Source organism: Mixophyes fleayi, chromosome 2, assembly GCF_038048845.1.
Source record: "Mixophyes fleayi isolate aMixFle1 chromosome 2, aMixFle1.hap1, whole genome shotgun sequence".
Taxonomy (NCBI): domain Eukaryota; kingdom Metazoa; phylum Chordata; class Amphibia; order Anura; family Limnodynastidae; genus Mixophyes; species Mixophyes fleayi.
In genome coordinates this window covers 25,344,467-25,366,857 of record NC_134403.1, presented here as the reverse complement: position 1 = coordinate 25,366,857, position 22,391 = coordinate 25,344,467, and the positions used below count along the sequence as shown (strand labels likewise).

The 22,391-nt window shown below is 41.8% G+C and overlaps 1 protein-coding gene across 1 annotated transcript in view; it reads right to left on the bottom strand.

Moving 5' to 3' along the window:
• Positions 1 to 22,391, bottom strand: part of NOX4 (NADPH oxidase 4) — a 172,764-nt gene that overhangs the window by 124,979 nt on the left and 25,394 nt on the right. Inside the window, exons 5-6 of the mRNA XM_075198699.1 lie at positions 9,509 to 9,606; positions 5,669 to 5,696 (exon numbers count right to left, since the gene is read on the bottom strand). Coding sequence (XP_075054800.1) covers positions 5,669 to 5,696; positions 9,509 to 9,606 — 126 coding nt within the window. The remainder of the gene's footprint in view (positions 1 to 5,668; positions 5,697 to 9,508; positions 9,607 to 22,391) is intronic.

The window sequence follows — 22,391 nt, the reverse complement described above, 5'->3', positions numbered from 1 at the left end:
CGATGATGAAACTCACTGCAAATCGCACCATTTTTGCCATGGGATGTGGGGGTGCAATAATGACATTGCAGCACGGGGGCTGGGGAAAATGATGCGATTCGCTGCACCAAGACCCCACACTTGGCAATTGACTCCCTCCCCCAAGGGGCCCAGATTCGCCATACAGGGAAAGGGGATAGGTTACATTAGGGAACCGGGGGCCCACAGCTCACTAGTTCCCCATGCAGCGGGCCCCATTATCTCCATGGGCCCCGATGCACTGTACCTGAAGCACCAATGATATTCCGCCACTGTATACAGCAGTGTTGGCTAACCTATGACACTCCAGGTGTTGTGAAACTACAAGTCCCAGCATGCTTTGCCAATATATAGCAGCGTATTGCTGGAAGGGCATGCTGGGACTTGTAGTTTCACAACATCTGGAGTGTCACAGGTTAGCCAACACTGGTATACAGTATATAAAGACATATAAACTACCACCAGCAGCTGCCTAGTCAGAATTCTAAAGAGTAATACCATACCTCCCAACATTCAGATTCACGGAATCAGAACAAAAAAAGGCCCATCCCATTTACTTAAACCACACCCACTTCCTGTCCAGAACAACCCACTTTGGGACTAAACGCCAACTGGTTTTGTAAGCCCCACCCTTTTGTAGTGCTTGAATCGGGACAATTGGGAGATATGGTGCAACAATCAAATCCTCAAAATAAACTACACATATACATGAGAAACAGCTATTAATGTATTTAAAACGATTTTTATAGCACATTATCTAAATAGCAAGTATAAACTTCAATCCATTCTCAGCAACGTCTGCAACGCAGCTTTCGAAATAAAAAAAAATAACATTTACAGTAGATTTGAGCTTGTGATTTGTTTCACAACGCTGGTCCTGGATTATCCTGCTGTAAAGTGATGGGAGATTTCACGCGACCTTCCTATGTGTGAATCCGTGAAGCAATCTCTAGACAGCGACACTGAGCCACATTGCCAGTGGGACTACAGATGAAGCGAGAACTTATATCCACCACTGAAAATAAGATGAACTTAAAATAATTGTGATTCATTTTTTTCCTGATGCTTCAATAAAAAGCAATAAAACCAATAAAACCACGTTGATGATTTACAGATAAATTAAGGCGATAGAAGGTTTTCTATCACTGATTATTAATAAATAGGCCGGTATGTAAACAGAGAACTAACAAACCCAACAATCTTTATATTTGTAAAAGAATGAAGCAGAAGAATGAAGCGGAAGAAGATTTTGATTTGCAGTATCCTACAAAACTCTCTAATTGAAAGATTGAGATAGGGTGAACGCTTCAAGCCCCTGTATATCATATAAATAGACATAGCATTGAAAAATATTCCCATAAAATAATAACATGATCTTCTAATAATAAATTCAAGAATTCATGAAAGGTATAAAAGCTTTTTTTGATCGTTGAAGATGCAAAGCAATAAAATAAACCGCTACCACCAACGCCAACAAGACTCTTTTATTTTATTTGTAGTCTGTCTGTTTATTCTCACTTTATCTATCTTTAATCAAAGAAAAGCGGTCACCCGCCTCCATGCACTTACCCTACGGACCCAGATTTACTTACAATTATGAGATGCAGGATTATTTTCCAGCCCTGTGCAGATATAAACCTGACCTTGATAAAAGTCAGCCCTTTGCATTTGCAAAAATTAAATAACATGGTGAGGGGAAGCAGCGGCCTGTTGCTAGGATATACGTGCCATGGTGATTTCTATGAATTGCTAGATGAGTATTCTATAGTTAGGAGTTACACAGTGAGAGGCAGCTAATCATTCTGCATGGAAATGATGAGCTATTTAAAGGGCAGGATAAAATCACACCTATTATTATTAAATACCTCTGAATAATTTCTAAATAGGTCCTGAACTTCTCTATACGTCAATATGTGCTGGGTACTAATAGAGAACTTCAGTAACTCAGTTGATGCTTTTATCGTTGAATTTACACTACAACAGTCCTAATTTTGCTGGTTTATTTTGGATACATTATATGACGTTAAGAGTTATGTATTGAATTTAAAGAAATAGTTTTTCTGAATCTTATTGTACATATTGTAAGTTATTTTTTAGTTCTACTAATAAATCAAATATTTATTATAATTTTATATATTATGTATTCAATTACATGTTCCTTGATCTAATATTATTTCTTGATTGAGTTCTCCTTTTTTTTTATTTATTTTTTTATCTCTTTTGATCATTTTCGCTACTTTATTCCTGCCCATGCCCTTTTAGGATCTAGTTTGGTAGATGAAGAGTGATTTTATTGGTTTTTTTTAGGAATTATTTAATAATCTTTGTGTATGTTTATGCACCCAAAGTGGTTTCTGTTTTGCTTTTGTGCTTGGTGCTATATTATCTGGGTTGTGTATCTGTCAGTGGCGACGACGGGGTCAACTGAGCGTACCAGTTCCTGACACACTACAGTGGACGAGATTCGTAATGTTGCCTACGGCATTCACAGAGATTGTCAGCGGCAGCGCGCCAGAAACTTATTCGCTGGATATAGGCGAACGGAGAGAGTAGAGGCCCCGCTAAATGCGAGTCCACTAAAAGTTACATAGAAACACCCCAGTTATTTTATTCAGCTTGGTAATACGGACGTAACCCTTTCATGTATTGGGAGAAGGGAGACAAAGCTCTATCGCTGGCGAAAACATCCGTTTCTGCGGCAATAGGGCTTTTCGGCCACAGATAAATGAGCCCGATGGTCACCAAAGACAGTTCCTATATCTGCCCAGACAATATTACGCTTTCTCTGCTGCTCAGCCCAAGTAGTAGAATGTATTTACAGTGTCACCAGCTGGCTGGCCCCTAATCCTCCAGCTGTGTAAGAATAGAATCCAACAGACATGAAACCTACTAATAACCAGTTAATAAGAAGCCGTCTGACACATCCCCGGCAGCAGCCAGTGAGATATTGCACAGCTTGATAACATTTTTCCTATGATTGTCTTGTTTGTCTCTTTCCAGAAGTCATTAAAGAGTGTCACAAATCCCAACAATGGTGAGCACAGCGTCTCAATCCAGCTTCATTTTCAACAGAAAAAAGGTCCCTTGACTTTCGCAGCTGCGTATGGACGGAAATTAATATGTGATTGCATTCTGACCCGTGTACTCGTGGTCAGGCAGTGCATTTTACAACGGAATTAACTGGATTATAGCAATTAACTGAATCATAGCTGAAATAAGTCCAGAACTGCTGAATATATAAATTCCACACTAAACAGTTCCCTACAAGCAATTTGCTCACTGATAGATTCAGAAAAAAAAAGGGGGGGGGGTGCTCAGAGCAATTTCTTCCTGGGAATTGGTATTGATGCTGTTGCAATGCAGGTGTTACCCACAATATCTCTGGCTCCAGTACACTGCTGCTGATGGGAGGCTGATATCGCCTACAGTATTTCTTCCCTGGCTCAATGTTGCTGGTGTAACAACAACTGGCTCCAGTCTTCTCCCTGGCTCTAGTCCTCCATTGCTGCACTTTCACTAGTGTGCTTCTTGCTTGCTCCAGTATAGGCACAGGTGTGTGGGTGCACAAGTCAGGAGAGAGCATAGGTGTGTGGCTGCACACATCAGGGGAGGGCGTAGTTAGCTGTGTGTGCGTACAAGTCATGGAATGGCACAGGTGTAGTCAGGTTACACTGAAGCACCTGGACTGCGGATGCTGCTCCCCAGTCCTGGCTTTGCTGGCAGATCTGTGTTAGTGTATGAGTCTCAAGCTCTTGTTTACAGCATTAACTTCAGACAGAGAGAGAAAGAGGTATTACAATGAGAGCACTGCATCCGAGGCCAGACACCAACCTGAAGCGGATGACATGGACGCCGAGGACTCGGAGCTACACGCTGCAGGTGTCTGTGTTCAGTTAATCATGTGTAACGCATCCTAGCAGCAGGGCTAATGCTGAAAACACTGTGGGGATTCCCCCAGGACTAACTCACTACAGCCAGACTGGATACTGTGCAGCCGTTTAGAGGACTCCGAGCTTACAAACAGAGAATGCGGGGGAAGTGCATGACGTCACTTCTGTTACACGTTTTCATTTCCATGAACAATATTTACTAGGTGCCATCAAAGAAGCTTCATTCTGAAATGCTACTTGAGAGAAGTGACACCACAAGAGCAATTTATCACCATCATCTTAATTTAATTATATGGTGCCACAGAATCCGCAGCACCACACAACCAACAAAAAATAGAACAAACAAAATATACAGATTATTATTATCGTAGCTTTGTAAGGCGCCACAGTTCTCCGCAGCGCCGTACAGTAAGGAAAACAGTACATACATAAAACAGGGACATTCAAGGTAGACAAAATAAACGTAGATATAAAAACAAAGGGTAGGGAGGACCCTGCGCATTAGAGATTATTACATGTATTTATTATTACAAAGGGACAAGAGAAAAAAAAAAATCAGTAAAAATCAATGCAAAAGACTATCGAGAAAGCAACTCCGTAAAAAGACACAACTAGAACAAAGGACACATTACACAGAGGATGAGGAGATGGAAGGTAGAGAGGGCGAAATGCGTGAGGATTAACATTAAGAGGACTAGGGTAGTAAACGGAGACGATTGAGGTGAAATGAAAGGGGCAGATGGAACGTGAGGAGGGAATTGTCTTAGGAAGGTGCTGGGTAGGCAGGTGCGAAAAGGTGAGTTTTGAGGGAGCGTTTAAAAGGTTCGAAGTTAGAGGTAAGTCTTATTGGGTGGGGCAGGGAGTTCCAAATGTAGGGAGCAGTGTGAGAGCAAAGTCCTGAAGGCGGGAGTGTGAGGTGGTGATAGGTGATGAGGAGAGGCGAAGGTCATTGGCAAAAGAGGAACGTCGGGAGAGGAATATTAGTCGCAACGCTGCATTCAGCACAGATTTTAGGGGTTACAGACGTTTGTCAGGCACGCCAAAGAGGAGAAGTTTGCAATAATGAAGGCGGGAGAAGATAAGAGCATGGATGGCATCCAGGTCTTGGTGTCATCCAGGGAGAGGAAATTGGCTACTTTCATCCATCACCCACTTATTTTCACGCCTTATGTGTCATTACACAATACTCTTATAAACACAGCAAGAGTAGGCAGAAGCCTGGAAGACATTTGTTAAATCCCACAACGATCTTTAGGCCATCTTAGTCATATGCTGGACCGTACACTAGTCCAGGCCCATAGCAGATTGTACCTCCTTAATACACAATGCTTCATCTCTTCTAGTAGCCCTGGTAAGAAGGGGACAGTCCAGTCAGATAAGTAGATGGCCTATCAGGACAGGGGGCTAGAAAGAAATGGAGTTGTCCAAGTAGATCAGGGAATGTCCCACTTTGTCCAGGTTCTTCATTCCGGGATATTTGGTTTGTAAACTAGACAAGATCACCGAAGCGTTCGGCTAATACAATCTAAACTTTTCTTTTACAGTTTAAATAACTGGAATTCACATTTGGACCTGTATGAATCTGTAGACTACACTGAATGGCAAATGACTAAATTGGCTGCAGAGTCGCTAATCTCCATACTAGCCACAACATATCATGTCATAGCCATCCTGAGTTATACATATAGCATATACACAACACAAAACGTCGCCCACCATCATCACCACAATATAATCACATCTGCATCAACGACACTCACCGGTAGTGAAGAGAATTTTCCTAGGATCCTGAAATGAGAATAATATACCGTAATAAAACTGCATGCCTGAAATTGCATTGTGTTAGGAATCAAATCTGAGGCTCCTTAAACTGCCTCGATGTAATTATGAAGACACAAAACCACCGACAAGGCAAACAGTGACAAATGACATATTTTTTCACATGAATCTATATTTAGGCAGCACACAGGTCCTCAATCTCCTGTCATTTCCTGGATAAAAATTTGACAAATATTGTTCCCTCATTTATGTTGATAAATGTGTGATGCTAAATGAACAAGCCTTTCCTTGTTTCGCCTGCGCCAGACTCTAATGTCTCTATAATACGCAATTGATTTATGAATAAACTCCTCTAAATAATATCAGTACAAACAGTGAGTTTTGATGCTGTTGTTACTAATTGGTAAGTTGTGATGTCATCGCTTGTAATTTATAAGTTGTGATGTCATCACTTTTAATTGGCGTCATCACCTCAGTATTCAATAGTAAAATGTGTTTATTACAAAGCTTGATCTTCAGTATTATATTTTTTGGGGAATTCCTGGTTCATCAAGAAACAGAAAAGTGTTTTTTTGTTTTTTTTCATTAAACAGATGGAAATTACACACTCGTACAGCCGTATTCCAGTACAAGCGGATCTAAAGAAACGTTTCCATTTGATTACAGGCATAAGTACCCTCTGGTATACGGCACTTGCCTATGCAGACTGACTGAACACACGGCAGGATGTAAACTATTAAATACATATAACACCTGTAAATACTACTTTTTTTTTTTACATGAAATACATAAAATCAGGATGTACATAATGCCTACTGTACATGAAATGCATTGTTACCGTTGCTCTTCATTGCAAACACATGTTCTGGCACGCACACGTGGAGTCATCTCTACGACTCGCCCTTGCACCTGCCTTGCGGCTGGCGCAAGTGATACGGCTAAAAATCAAATAACTGAGAGACGCCCAGAGCTTGAAGCGAGCGAATGTGCGTGCACTTGATCTTGGGACGTCCTTACTGTACATTGCCCACGTGCTTATGCCCCTTCCGTCTCCAGTTCTGGCCTTCATTTATAAGCTGCTGGAAGTGCCATTTGCATTCACAGATGAATTGGATGCACTTCCGTTCACTGGCGCAAAGTCCGTTTCTGATCATGCAAAGTACGGCACGTAGCGGGTCTTACGTTCCTTAATGAATCAGAACCTCAGTGCTTATTATTCCTAGCTATTTATTCACATGACAATAATATGTGGTTTCTATGAATAAATATAACGGAACACCTGAAAAACTCCATATATTTTGAGGTGTATCATTTTAAACAGGTAGGAAGGGGGGTTGCTGGGAACAGGATTCCAGGATGTCAGTGCTGGGAGAGCAGGGGCAAATGCAGGATTTGTAGAGAGGAGTTTCCACACCACTCCACCAGTGAGCTGCTCTCCAACTCTTCCTATCCCCATAATATACATGGGCAATGCTGCGTGCACTACTGTTAGGTGCACGCAGCTCTCCCTTTTCAAGCAGAGCCGTGTGAAGCGGGGGCAGGGTCCAGCCACCTCAATTATACAGTGTCCCAGGCTTTGAGGGGGTTTTCGGGCACTAGTAAAAACCCCCTCAGTTTGCCTATGGAGAGGGTTACATAATATTCAACACCCCTCCCCAATATAATGGGGAAGGGTCACCTTTGTATTAGCTATTCCACCCACACTTTCCATTATAGGGGCAGCCATCCACTTAATGTTTCATAAATAACGTTGTCTGCATTGGGACCCCAGTCAACCGCCACAATTAGTATAAGAACAGCGGATACTGTGGTCAGACATAACAGAGAAGAGCGTCTTGGGGTAAATGTATCAAGCTGAGAGTTTTCCGGCGAGTTTGAAAACCCAATCAGATTCTAGCTATCATTTATTAAGTACATTCTACAAAATGATAGTTAGAATCTGACTGGTTGCTATAGGCAACACCTCCACTGTTAAAACCCGCCGGAAAACTCTCAGCTTGATACATTTACCCTCTGGTTTCTGTGAAAAATGCCGGTGGAGAGTTATTATTATTATTATTATTATTATTATCTTTTATTTATAAGGAGTTTAGAAGATCTTTGAATGATACAAGGGTTCCTGACTGTGGGCAAAACAGATGGGGAGTTTTGGGCTACCCTGAAAACTGGAATCCTTAATTTAAAGGAATTTTGCAACCCCTCCTTAAAATTATCACATCTATTAGACATCATCTCAGCTTTCTTTGACTATGCCATATATATAATTTATTATGGATATAATAGGCACTGCTAGGACAGAATCAACACTTTAAGCGATAATCTAGAACTGAATATCACTGTTATATTATTTCAAGTTACATTATATTATATAGTGCGGATATGGTTGTTTACTTAGTTTCCTATAAGAATAACCAGAGTTCACTTAAAGGACCAGTGAGTCCAAAGTTAAACCTAGCCAGGTATAATATAACTCATACTTGCCAACTCTCCCGGAATGTCCGGGAGACTACCGAAATTCGGGTAGGGCAGGCAAGTATCCTGCTTACTTCTATTTGATGGGCAAAATGATGCGATTCGCTGTGAATCGCGTCATTTTGGCCCCGCCCCCCTCAGCGAAATTATGTTTATGAAGCCGGGGTGGGGCCAAAATGACGCAATTGACCACGCCTCGTCCCCTCCTGCCCTCTAACCGCGCCCCTGCCCGGGATCCCCCGGAATTCAATGTTAAAAGGTTGGCAAGTATGATATAACTTCCTCTGCCCCTCTACCCACACTGAAAACTGTCCTGACTATATGAGAGATGGTGGGGGAGGGGAACTCATCTTAACTTTGGTTTTGCTTGTCCTTTACATCACTGATGTGGTTCTAAAATATTATTCATTTAAACTCAGTTTAGGCTTATGCAATTGGAAAATAAGTAGAAAAGGCAGAAGCAGAATGTTTGTCACACTCTGGAATGACTTAATAAAGGGGTGGCAGCTTTATTGCATGGATTGGAAACTGAACAATGAAGTCCCACTTTACCGTTGGACAATCTGCACTCTTGTACTTAATGCCATTGCATTTATTTGGTTTAAGTCAGTGCTCAGGGAACAGGGGTAAATTACCCCAAATGGGGTAAAAATGAAATTCCTGGGGGGTAATGCTGCCGATTCACATGCTGTCAGTTGGATTATAGACCCCTGTGCATGTGAAATTGCTGTTGTACCAGAAGAGCCTCAAGGGTTGGCAGAGGCACTTCTTGAGCTTCGATGCAATAATGAAGCACGTATTGCATTTGAAAACAAAGCAGATCTGTCATATTTTTGGATATCAACAGCTGCAGTCATTCAAAATTGCACATGAGGAGGCAGTCAAAAAGTTGCTGCCTTTTGCAACAACCTACCTTTGCGAACGAGGATTTTCCACTCTAACGAACATAAAAACAAAGCAGAGAAATCGATTGGACGCTGAAGACTGTATCCAAATTGCTCTGACATCAAAATGCCCCAATATTGATGCTCTCGTATCAAAAATGAAGCAACATCATTTCTGCAAAACCTGAAGTTTTGAAGTTGAAGCTTTCGAAGAAATTTTTAATAGATTCAATAAAATTTTGAATTCCAATAATAATATCAAATCAAGTGGGTAACGTCGGCGTATCTAAATATATTTTGGGGTAAAAGGTAAAAAAAAGCTCCCTGACCCCTTGGTTTAAGTGGTCAGAACGTTTGTTTGCTGCTGACTTTTCATGTTTGCTGTGAATTTCAAAATGAAAAATTAAGAATAGATTTAAAAAACTTGTACATGATTGATCAAAAAAACAACAACACATCACTAACCTCGTTTTTGTACCGTGCCACATTAAGGGCAATATAGTCACTGTTGTAGTTTGTAGAAAAGTTTACAGCGTTGATTACGTGAGCTCCGACATGTATAGCTACAGAGAAACGGAAGACAAAAAAAACTAATTAGGTGTTAAAGAAAAACTAAATCTAAAATAAAATAATCTTAATATGTTAATGGGATGGGTGAACTTTATTCTCTTGCCCATCTTTAAGAAACATTCTCAGGTAAAGTTAAAAACATAATTGGAAGACAGTCTTAAACAATGTACTTTTAGACTTCTCTACTTAGCCGTGGTGGAAGATGCTGAAATTTTGAGATATACAGAATTGTGATATTTTCCAAAAACTGCTACAGTGGTTGTTCTAAGAAAGCAGTTTAATTGAGGATCTTTTTGGTCAGTTTTGACTTTGAAAAATGAATATCTGATTAAATGACTATAGTTCGAAAATGTCGTTGTGCTTGGGTTTGCATTCTTAATTAACTGAAATTGTAATTGCATTGTCAGATGATTTACAATTCTAAATCAAAGTCCTTTATCGGAAAACCTCAGGCTAACCTTTCATGACAGAGAGGGAAAAAAATAGGTTTTATATGCAAGTTATATTTACGGATACGAGCGTTGGGTGTGTTATCCAAGTTGCTTCCTAAATTATGTTGCATTATATTTAAATAAAAACCTGTATCCGTATAGTCTTCTTATTGCATTGTTTAGCAGTTGATCATTATTATTAACATTTATTTACATAGTGCCAGCATACTACGTTGCAAAATTGGGTCTGTGTATATCAGTTTAGAACCCAGTTACGCCAATAATTTCTTTATTTTTCATCCCTTTCTGGCTTTTTGAACTTCCTTGATAACGGGGTTCCAGATAAGAGATCAAATACCCATATACAAGAGTCAAGGAATAAATTTTATGCTTACACAATTTGCGTGTATCTTTCTTGCATAAAACTAGGGGCAGTTATGAAACCAGGTACTCAGGTACTGAAGTCCATGAAAGCCAGACAATGTTCTTATATTTTCTAAACTGAACTAGTAAAATAACACCTTGGAAATGATTGTTTGCTATGTATTAAAGCGCCTATTTCCTGAGCACTCTTTGTCTACAGGCTCCACCCACCTGTGCTTTATGAATCTTGTTTGAAAATGTTCTATGATGGTATGAACAATTATTATTTTCAAGGTAATATACTGCATATATAAGGATGAGCTCCCACATGCAACCTGCTTATTCATACCACCAGACAGGACAGTGCAGATTCTAGGAGGCTGTCAAACCGCACCTCAGAAGCGCTAGAGGCGCCACAAAAGTAGTGCAGTCCCACCCCCAGCTCGAAGAGACAATGTCCATTTATCCGGAATCCAAAAATTGGAATTTTGGCAGTTATGGTTTAACCAATAATGGAGAAAACTAGAAAAAAAATACTAAGCCTAAAACAATATTTGATTGATGTTACTAGACCTATAACACGGGCTTCCCAACCAGGGTCGGATTAGCTATAGGGCTAACTGGGCTACAGCCCAGGGGCCTATGGCATCCAGGGGGCCCTTGAAAGTGCTCAGCAGCAGTATTGATCGGTCGGGGTCGGGGGCGCCCCCGGCGTGACCATTGCTGCTGAGCACTTTCACTGCGGTCCTTCCCCAGGGCGCTGTAGTCTCCTTACTGAGGAGATCTCGTGAGTCTCACTCTCACAAGATCTCCTCAGTAAAGAGCATACAATGCGCTGGAGAAGGGGGTAAGTGCGGGGGGGGGGGGGGGCAGGCAGCTCGGATCATGGGGGGGGGGCCCTCACGGGGGAATGGAGGCCCCCTTAGCCCAGGGGCCTCCATTCCCTTAATCCGGCCCTATTCCCAACATGAACATTTCTTATAGGTGTACTCCAGGAATCAAGTTAGCCATAATTAATGTGAAATGAACAAAGAGCAGCACATAGTAATTAGTCTTTTGTCTTAGATAGCCACAAGGGAGAGGTACTATCTGTGTGTATCCAATTTCAAAGCTGGAGGCTCCTCTAAGACTGTCTTTGTCTGCAATACATACTTCCCATGGAATTACACATTGTTAAAATAAACTACTTTTACTGCATATTGTGTGTTGCATATTGATTTAAAGACATTGACCTTAAGGTCAGAGCTACCTCCTGCTAGGAAATACTAAGTAGGTAACAACTCTTTATTATACACTCTCATGTGTCTTGAACAAGAGGGATATGTCTCCCTTGAGCTCCAAGAAATGAAGGAGTTGCACATGTTCACCACCGATGTGTTCATTGGCCCAATAAAATCCCACCCGGTTTGGTTAGCTATGGCACACAACCTCCCCTCAGCCGATTGGGTAGTTTTGGTCAGATACCCATCAGAGTTAGTGCAGATTTCAAGTCCTTATCTGAATTTATGGTAGGAGTTGGACAGGCTGTGATTTTATACAAAGAGCACATGTGCTGTGCTCTCTTTCACTCACTAAGATAGTGCCTGCTGCTCTGCTCATGAAAGTATCTGTGGATCTTGTAGCTTTGCGAAGCTTGTACCTTTCTGAACTGAGAAAAGCAGGAAGACATTGGACTTGATCCCTGCTCAGCTGGTAGAGTAGTGAACTTTGTGGCCCAAGGACTCGGTCTGTGCTCCAAAAGAAACGGCAATTATAATCCCCTAGTGGTAGGGTTAGTAGGCTCTCTGTGCAGTGAACCTCCCCCACCCCTACCGGCGTTTGTTACCTGTGTGGCAGGTGGGGCTGCGAGAACAGCTAAAGATGCCCCATGAAAAATGGCTATAAGGGGGCTCTGGGAAATGCAATCCCCATCACTTAAAAATTACATGGACAAGTCTTTCAAACCTGTGACTGTCCCTGGAAAAGAGTAACAGTTGGTAACTCCAACAAAATAGTCTGGTGTACATCAGATCCAACTCTCCACTCATATATAGCCTATATATATATATATATAATAGCCTCATGCAAATTAAAAAATAAACTTGAACAAAATGTACCCTGTTTCATCAATTGCATGGTGCCACAGTGGTTAGCATTGCTGGCAGGTTATTGGCTACTGACAAAATGGACCTGTGTGTGTATGTGTATGTGTAACACTGTTAATTAATCCCTAATAAATAGAGCTTCTTCACAAACATTTTCATAACGATACAGATAGTAGAATTCCGCAGAGACTGCGCCACCGGAGCCTCATTGTGTAAGTACACCGCCAAGCATTCACTAGACATCGCTCTTCAGTCAGTTTCAACAAGAAAATGAAGGTCATTGTCTTGCGATACAATCTCCACTGTACTGAGTCACCATAACACTTCCCTGTCCATGAACTGAATGATATTGTTGGAACATCTGTGAACCGGCAATAAACACATATGGACGGCTGGTCTGTGAGCTACAGAAATAGGAGATTAAGCTGCATGAAGTGCAATAATGGGAATTCAGCTACAAGAAACGACAAACCTCACAGGCAGAAGGCAGGTTTATAACACAATATACATCTGTAGTGAATACGGACACAAGAGATATAGGACAGAGTCCATTATGACATGATTCCGCTGTCTGCTGAAAGCGGACTACAATGTAAACCACAAGATAATTGAAATTCGTGGTTTTCCCATCTGCTTCAGACAGTTAGCCAGACAATTACATCATCTACAATCTGTAAAGAAAAGTTTGACACAGACAGAATGAAGGGAAAATTCAAAGCACTTTAAATGCTCATTTACCACAGGCTCCAGACCTGCTTATATGATTCACACAGTCATGGATGGTGAGCTCTACTACAAGGAGAGTACAATGCTCAGGTGCCCAGATCCTCTACAGAACAGAACAAAATCCTGGTTAACGTGGTTTTGTTGCTTTTCCTACCCTGCAGTCTAGCGGCTTTACTATTGGAAAATAACCACAACACTATAACCAATGGCAGCGCAGGCTACTTTCTATTGGCTACTAAATCCAGAACACTGATGAGAAACCAGCATAAAAGGCCATTAGTAATATGCTGGACATGGGCTGTGTGTACTGTACAGGGGCTAAATACTAGACATAGTACTGTGTGCTAGATAGGGGGCTGTATATGATGATTAATATCACAGTCTCCCCATTTCCCCAAGCCTGCCACCTTGGTGTTTGTTTTCATGAACTCCTCGCTCCACTCATGGAGTATATTATGCTGTCTTGTCACTTCCTCTTTCGACACATAGCCAGAATATGACTCTTTCTTACTCAGGACATTACCAAAATCCTCATGCATTTGCTCATTATCTACGGCCTTGACTACTGCAAACTCCTGCTATCTGGCCTACACTTTACCTGTCTTTTCCCTCTACAATACATTCTAAGTTCCTCGGTGAGGCAAATCTTCCTCTCCCACCGTTTCACATTCACTCCAAATCCCTGCACTGGCTCCCCTTCACTTCCAGAAACCAATTCAAGCCCAGACATTCAAAGCCCTCACCAGTCCACCCTCTTCTACATCTCTGACCCTCCTGCTCGTCTGTGTTAGATATGCCTCTGACCTACGCCTTTTCTCCTCCTTGATAGTCTCCTCACTCCCCCAGAACTTTTCCCATGTTACCACCCACTTATGAAACTCCCAATCCCACCTGAGCAGGCTATCCCCAACCTTCAGTTTTTTTTCAAGCACTCACTCAAAACCCACCTCTTCCTTATAGCCTATGCTACCCCCACCTCATACTACCCTACCTGCATGGTCCATCGACTACAGTCCCATCTCCACTCTGAGGGCCAATAGCTCCCACTGTTCCAGTGTTGTCCTCTCCCCCTGGTCTGTTAGCTCTCACGAGCAGGATCCTCTCTACCCTCTGTCTCACATCTGCCCCTCCTTATGGGTTTTGTTTTTATGTATTATTTGTATTTTGTATGGTTTATCATTAGGGCAGTCCGGCACTGCAGTTTTGTGGCACCTTCCAAGATGATGATGATGATGGTGATGATGATGATGAACACTTGGGGGTAAATGTATGAAGCTCCAGGTTCTTCAACACCTGCGAGTTCGGCGTCTTCAGCGCTTAAATTTAAAGCGCGCTGCCTTGTAAAGGGAAGTTTCCCTTTACAAGGCAGCGCCGCTTTAAAGCGCTGAAGACGCCAAACTCGCGGGTGTTGAAGAACCCGGCGCTTCATACATTTACCCCTTGGTTGTATACGATTGAGAAGAGGCTGTGTAATATTCTAAACAAGTGTGGCTGCTAGGCATAGTACATTGTTTATAGGGAACAATCATTTTAATTGTTTTTTCTGCACTGCAAATTGGCATTGGCAAGTTCTTTTCATCGCACTTGTGCCCATGGAAATGCGATCTAAACAGAAAAACCTGACAGGTTTATGAAACACATCATGTTTATACATTAATTTGTATCTTAATGTTGAAAAAATAAGGGTAGAACAAGCAGTAAAATGTCAGTTCTAAGGTCAGGAGGCAAGTGCTTGGAAAAGAGTTTACCAACACCTCCCAAATGTCCCAATGTAGGCTGGACAGTCACAGATCTGTGGGACTGTCCTGACAGCAAGGACTTTTGTTCGGACTGCTGGGAAAGTTAGTCTTTGTGAGTTTCGTCCTACTCAGCATGGCCAGTGGAGTAATGGAAGGGTGTTTTCTGGGGAGCGGAGGTGGTTTGTGGGCCACCTAGTGCTTCAGAAGTGCTAGACAGGCAAGTCCCCAGGGTCCTCCCATGGACCAATCATGATTTTGTTATGCCGACATTGTGAAGTAGCCAAACCCCCATTGTGACAGTTCACGGCCCCTTCTACCAGTTTCCCGCTGCTCACCTTATCAGGGATCTCATCACCGCCAGGTTACTAACCATGATCTACTATGTAACCTTGGCCATGATCCGCTGTCTCACATTGTCAGCAGATACATTTAATTTGTGCAATGTATGTAATGTGCATTTATACAATGGCTATAAGAAGTATTCACCCCATTTTTCCCAAGCGCATTTTCTTACACATGGAGTCAAAAGAGATTTATTCAGGAATTCACTGATCAAACACAAAATATTCTGTAATGTCAAATAAAATCCTATAAATAGGTTTGTTAATTATTTACAAATAAAAACAGACCATAATTGATTGCATACATATTTGAGTCCTTTGATAAGTTACACCTAAATAAACCCTGGAGCAATCAGATCTCTTTAGAGGTCATATCATTAATTGATTTGAGAGTACCAGTGTATATTTAAAGTGTTTCAACGATTATCAAAGTAAATCATAGCTGCCAACTTTAAAATGTTGGCCTCCGGGAGATCCCAGGGGAAGGTGGGGATGTTGGGGGCCGGGCTCAGTGAATCGCGTAATTTTGTCCCCGTCTCTGCAACATAATGATGCAAACGCATCATTTTACCGAAAGAGGAGGGGGGCTGGCCAAAACGATGCTATTCCCTGAGAATCGCATCACGGAGGCTCCAAATTCTGTCCACTTCACTAGAAAGTGGGCAGCTATCTACCAAGTTTTTCTTCAACATAATTAGCTCCTCGAAGACCCCCACGAATAGGCGTGGGAGCGAGACGTGGAGGAGGTTCTGGACGCGAAGGAATGATCTAAAATCAGGTTTAATCTTGCTAAAACACCTATATCAGTGAGAGTAAAAGAGAACGCTCACAAAATCATTTACAGATGGTGCTGGGTCTCCTCCCGCATTCACACAGTTTTTCCCAATTCTTCGGATCTCTGTTGGCGCGGCTTGCGATCAGTGAGGCACCCTGCTGCATATATGGTGGACATAGCCAAAAATACACCGCTACTGCCAAGAAGTCCAGTCTCTTATACTATCCATCACTGACATTAGCAGGTCTGCCTCCGTACTATACACACTTCTACCCAGGCCTATCCCTGATGTCCCCCGCCACTCACAAAAGTTGATCAGACACATAATAAATGCGGCAACATGCCTCATAGCCGCCAACTGGAAAAACTCACCGCATCCACCAATACTATCCAGAGCATTTGGACAAAATATTGTATGGATACCATTACAACCACACTTCATGACACCTCTACAGCTTTACGGCCTGTGTGGTCGCCATGGACCAATCACTATGAAGCAACCCCCCCTTTAAATACAACTTATTCCCACTTACTAAACTCTCATAACCCGCCCCTCACCACACTAGAGACTCTTCGCTGGCCAACAATCACACCTCCGCTCTCACATTCAGTCCATATATTCCCCCCCCTCCCACATTTCCCAGGCTCCCCCACCTCGTTCCATTGTATGTCCTCCCTTGAAAAACATGGCATATGGATATCCCTCGGTATACATAGGGTCATTCCCTCTGTTTAGAATTTATCTGTGCCTTCTGACATTGTGCTTTTGACTATTTATTATGACTGTTCAACACACAGATATCTATGTATCCATTGACTTATTTTTATTCACCTTTGAGCCTTGTAAAAACCAATAAAAATTTTTGGTTATAAAAAAAAAAAAAAAAAAAAAAAAAAAAAAGAAAGTGGGCAGATGCAGGAGACTGACCTTCTCTCCCTGGAATCCGGGAGACCCACCCGGAATTCGGGAGTCTCCAGACATTCCGGGAGAGTTGGCCAGTATGAAGTAAAATACAGCTTGGTTAGTACATATCCAAACATCCGGGAACTTTGTTTGGGAGTGCGGTGCCCCTGGGAAACACGTACCACATGGTCATTTCATGTACACAGGGGGCATAGTATACATGCGTGCCCCCTGACCCTCTCTCCTTCTCCCCCCCCCTTCTTCCTCCATTGCCCGGAGCTAGCAGTGGAGAGCAGAGACACACCTGTCTGCAGGAACCGTGGCTCCTTTATATTATAAAACTTTATAATATAACTAGGGATGTGCACCGGCGACTTTTGAGGTCTCGTGTTTTGTGTTTTGGATCCGGATTTTCGTTATTTTTGAGGTTCGGATTTGTCTCGCAAAACACTTGACGAAAGGTCTCGGTTCGGATTTAAGGTATTGGATTCGGATTTTTTTTGAAAAAAACATAAAAAGTTTAAAAATCAAGTTTTTGGGCTTATTTTCACTCCTAGGCTATTATTAACCTCAATAACATTCAATAACAAGCATTTCCACTAATTTACAGTGTATTCTGAACAACTCACAATATAGTTATTAGTCCAAAACGTTGCAACAAGGTATCTTTCTGGACTGCGTAGAGGAGTGGGTCACCACAATATATATTAAAAACCCTGAACTTTTATGATTCGCACCAATAAATGTACCTGGACTGCGTAGAGGAGTGGGTCACCACAATATATATTAAAAACCCTGAACTTTTATGATTCGCACCAATAAATGTACCTGGACTGCGTAGAGGAGTGGGTCACCACAATATATATTAAAAACCCTGAACTTTTATGATTCGCACCAATAAATGTACCTGGACTGCGTAGAGGAGTGGGTCACCACAATATCTTAAAAACCCCGAACTTTTATGAATCGCACCAATAAATGTACCTGGACTGCGTAGAGGAGTGGGTCACCACAATATATTAAAAACCCTGAACTTTTATGATTCGCACCAATAATTGTACCTGGACTGCGTAGAGGAGTGGGTCACCACAATATCTTAAAAACCCTGAACTTTTATGATTCGCACCAATAATTGTACCTGGACTGCGTAGAGGAGTGGGTCACCACAATATCTTAAAAACCCTGAACTTTTATGATTCGCACCAATAATTGTACCTGGACTGCGTAGAGGAGTGGGTCACCACAATATATTAAAAACCCTGAACTTTTATGATTCGCACCAATAATTGTACCTGGACTGCGTAGAGGAGTGGGCACTGGGCACCACAATAAAATATATAAAAAACCTTCAACAGATCTGCATTACACTACACATACGGCTGCTCCTCCATCCTCTCCATCATATACATGTTGGAGTTTTAGCGTGTGACAACCTCTTGTTTTTGATAATGTCAGTGCATTTTGAATATTTTTCAATTTGCCCCACACCACTGAATGTACTTTATCTATGATACGCAATACGCATCTATCTATCTTGACTGCGTAGTGTGGTGGCCCCGGTACACAATTTGGTACTGAGGCCACAATATAATTAAAAAACCCTCCACGTGTCAGAATTCCACCAAACAAGTATCTGGACTGCATAGTGGGGTGGCCCCGGTACCCAATTTGATACCGGGGCCACAATACCTCCTCCAAACATGGTACAGACAATTCGTCATTGAGATCCCAGACAGACAGGGTCAAAGTGTTATTGTTTGACTTTGTAAACCCAAAAAACTGTCCCTGTTGCACATAGTCGTGCAATGAAGACTGACTTTTTCATTTAAAGGCACGATCTTTCAAGTGTAGTGTTTGTAAGTCTAAGTCATATTATACTTTTGGTAAAATTGGTTTATTTTGTTCCTCTTTATGGTAATTAATTAGTAATAGAATTAAAGTATGAAATAGAATTAAAGTATGAAATAGAATTAAAGTATGAAATAGAATTAAAGTATGAAATAGAATTAAAGTATGAAATAGAGTGGTATAGAGTTGTAGTGTGGTATAGATAGAGTGGTCCACACAATATAATAATAATAAAACCCTCAACTGGTCTGAATTCCACCAAACAAGTATCTGGACTGCGTAGTGTGGTGGCCCCGGTACACAATTTGGTACCGAGGCCACAATATAATTAAAAAATTGGGCATCAACTGTCACCGTTGTTTAATATCTGATACACCTAAATATGGACTGCACAGTGGAGTGGCCCCGGTAGTAAATTTGGTGCCGGGGCCACAATACCTCCATCAACCCTCTAAATCCCACTCCACTGATGGCGGACACCGGGCGCACGTCTAACACCAACATTGCAGTTACAGCCGCAGTTATACGCTTTGCAATAGGGTGACTACTATCGTATTTTGTGGTCATGGCAAACGACTGTTGGACGGTCAATTGTTTTGTGAAAGACTTAGCGGTCTTACGACTTCCCCTCTGGGAAGATGACCGACTAACAGCAGCAACAGCAGCAGTGGCAGTAGTAGGCGTACCGCTGCAGGATTCCTCGGATGAATCCCGTATTGAGGAGGACTCAGTCTGGCTGCTGACTTGGGCTGCAGGACTGAATCTGATGGAGATTGTGGAGGAAGTTGACGAGGAGGGTGTTGCTGGTGTGTATCCAACTGGACCACGGGATTTAGGTGTCCCTGTACCGATGAGGGTCCTAGCCCCAGTTCCTGAACTAACCACTGAACTATGAAGGTTATTCAGGTGACGTATAAGGGAGGATGTTCCTAGGTGGGCAAGATCCTTACCCCTGCTTATTTGAGCTTTACATAAGCTACATATGGCCATACATTGGTTGTCTGGATTTGGATAAAAATAACTCCAGACCGAAGAGGTGCATTTTTTGGTCTTCTGACCAGGCATGACGATGGGCTTTTTCATCCCATGGACATCAGCTGTTTCCCCCCCTGGTGCCTCATTTACAATAACCACATCACCATCCTCATCATCAAGTTCCTCCACAGCGCCAGCTACATCATCAATAGCCTCCTCCCGAGCCACCTCTTCCCGTACAGTGATGGGAAGGTCAGGCTTGACAACCACCAACACCCTTGGACTCGCCTTGGGGATTTGTGATAATTTCTCTTTAGAAGGCAGAGTTGTTTGCTGTTTTGTTGCTGACAGCATAACTCTCTTCAATTTTTTGTAGGGGGGGGGAGGAGGAGGAGGGCTAAGATCCGTGGGTGAAGCTGAACCACTAGTCATGAACACGGGCCAGGGCCTAAGCCGTTCCTTGCCACTCCGTGTCGTAAATGGCATATTGGCAACTTTACGTTTCTCCTCAGATGATTTAAAGTTTCTCTTTTTGCTACTTTTTCTTAACTTGGGCTTTTTGGATTTTACATGCCCGGTACTACGAGATTGGGCATCGGGCTTGGAAGACGACGTTGATGGCATTTCATCGTCTATGTCATGACTAGTGGCAGCAGCTTCAGCATTAGGAGGAAGTGGGTCTTGATCTTTCCCTACTTTATCCTCCAAATTTTTGGTCTCCATTATATGTAGCACAAGATACTGCAGAATGTGTGAACTTGGTAATATTGCAGTACCAATGGACTTATACTGCTGTATTGGTTTTGCAAATTTGGTTATAATTATTATATATATTTTTTTTTTTTTAAATTTTTTATTTTTTTTTACTTTTTTTTAATTTTTAAAAAACTTGGGAATAGTGGGGAAAAAACTATGCCCTTAGAAGCACAGAGCACAGGACACAGCACCACTGGACTGAACAGGACACGGCACAGGACCCAGCAGCACTACGGAACTCAGCAGGACAGAGCACAGGACACAGCACCACTGGACTGATACTGCAGAATGTGTGAACTTGGTAATATTGCAGTACCAATGGACTTATACTGCTGGATTGGTTTTGCACATTTGGTTATAATTATTATATATTTTTTTTTTGTTTTTAAATTTTTTATTTTTTTTTACTTTTTTTTTATTTTTTAAAAACTTGGGAATAATGGGGAAATAACTATGCCCTTAGAAGCACAGAGCACAGGACACAGCACCACTGGACTGAACAGGACACGGCACAGGACCCAGCAGCACTACGGAACTCAGCAGGACAGAGCACAGGACACAGCACCACTGGACTGATACTGCAGAATGTGTGAACTTGGTAATATTGCAGTACCAATGGACTTATACTGCTGGATTGGTTTTGCACATTTGGTTATAATTATTATATATTTTTTTTTTGTTTTTAAATTTTTTATTTTTTTTTACTTTTTTTTTATTTTTTAAAAACTTGGGAATAATGGGGAAATAACTATGCCCTTAGAAGCACAGAGCACAGGACACAGCACCACTGGACTGAACAGGACACAGCACAGGACCCAGCAGCACCACTGACCTCAGAAGGACAGAGCACAGCACACAGCACCACTGGACTGATACTGCAGAACACAGCACAGCACAGCACAGCACAGCATAGCACAGAACAGAACAGAACTAAACAGCACAGAACTAAACAGCACAGAGGACCACCTAACACACCCTCCCTCTACCCTGATCAATGCCCGAGTGAAGATGGCGGCGACTAGCGGGGAATTTATAGGATCCGAGTATCGCGAGATCCGACAACGGGATTATGAGTCAGAGCCTCAGTTTCACTTTTGAATTTGGCGCCAATACCCGGATCTGTCTCGGATCCGACTCGGATCCGCAACGTTCGGGTGGGCTCGGATTTCATAAATCCGAGTGCGCTCATCCCTAAATATAACACATTTAGGGTTATTATACTACTGTTCACCATGTAAGAAAAATGATGCTTAATATTAAAATACAGCTCATCCAGGAGATTCCCAAATGGTATGTCACAAATTTGTTTAAATCAAGCAGTATTTGTTTAATGTTTTAATGTTGACCAGCTCATCACTTTAGAATAAACCTTTAGGCAAAGACAAACATAAATCAGAGTCTGATGTAATATAAATCAGGCATTCTTAAAATGTTACATCCTGTTTAAAATGTCCATATCAGGACAAAAATTGATGTTTGATTTTATATTTGCCCTAGAGTCAAGTGCATTTTTTTTTTTTTTTTTTTATGCTATTGTAATAGTTTTGCAAAGACCAGCATTATGAGAACTAATATAATATAATTGCATTTCAAATTTCAAATTCATCTTATCATGTATCCCAATGAAAATAGGAGCAGAACAGGTATATATATTAGAGATGCTCACTGACCCCCGTGAATTGGGTTTGGTTTTGGATCTGGATTAGCTTCGTGTTTTGGTTTTGGTTTTGGCAAAACCGCCCTCATGTGTTTTGGTTTTGGATTTTTTAGAAAGAATCCTAAAATATGCTAAAATCACATAATTTTGCTCTTTTTTTGTTACTACATTATTATTAA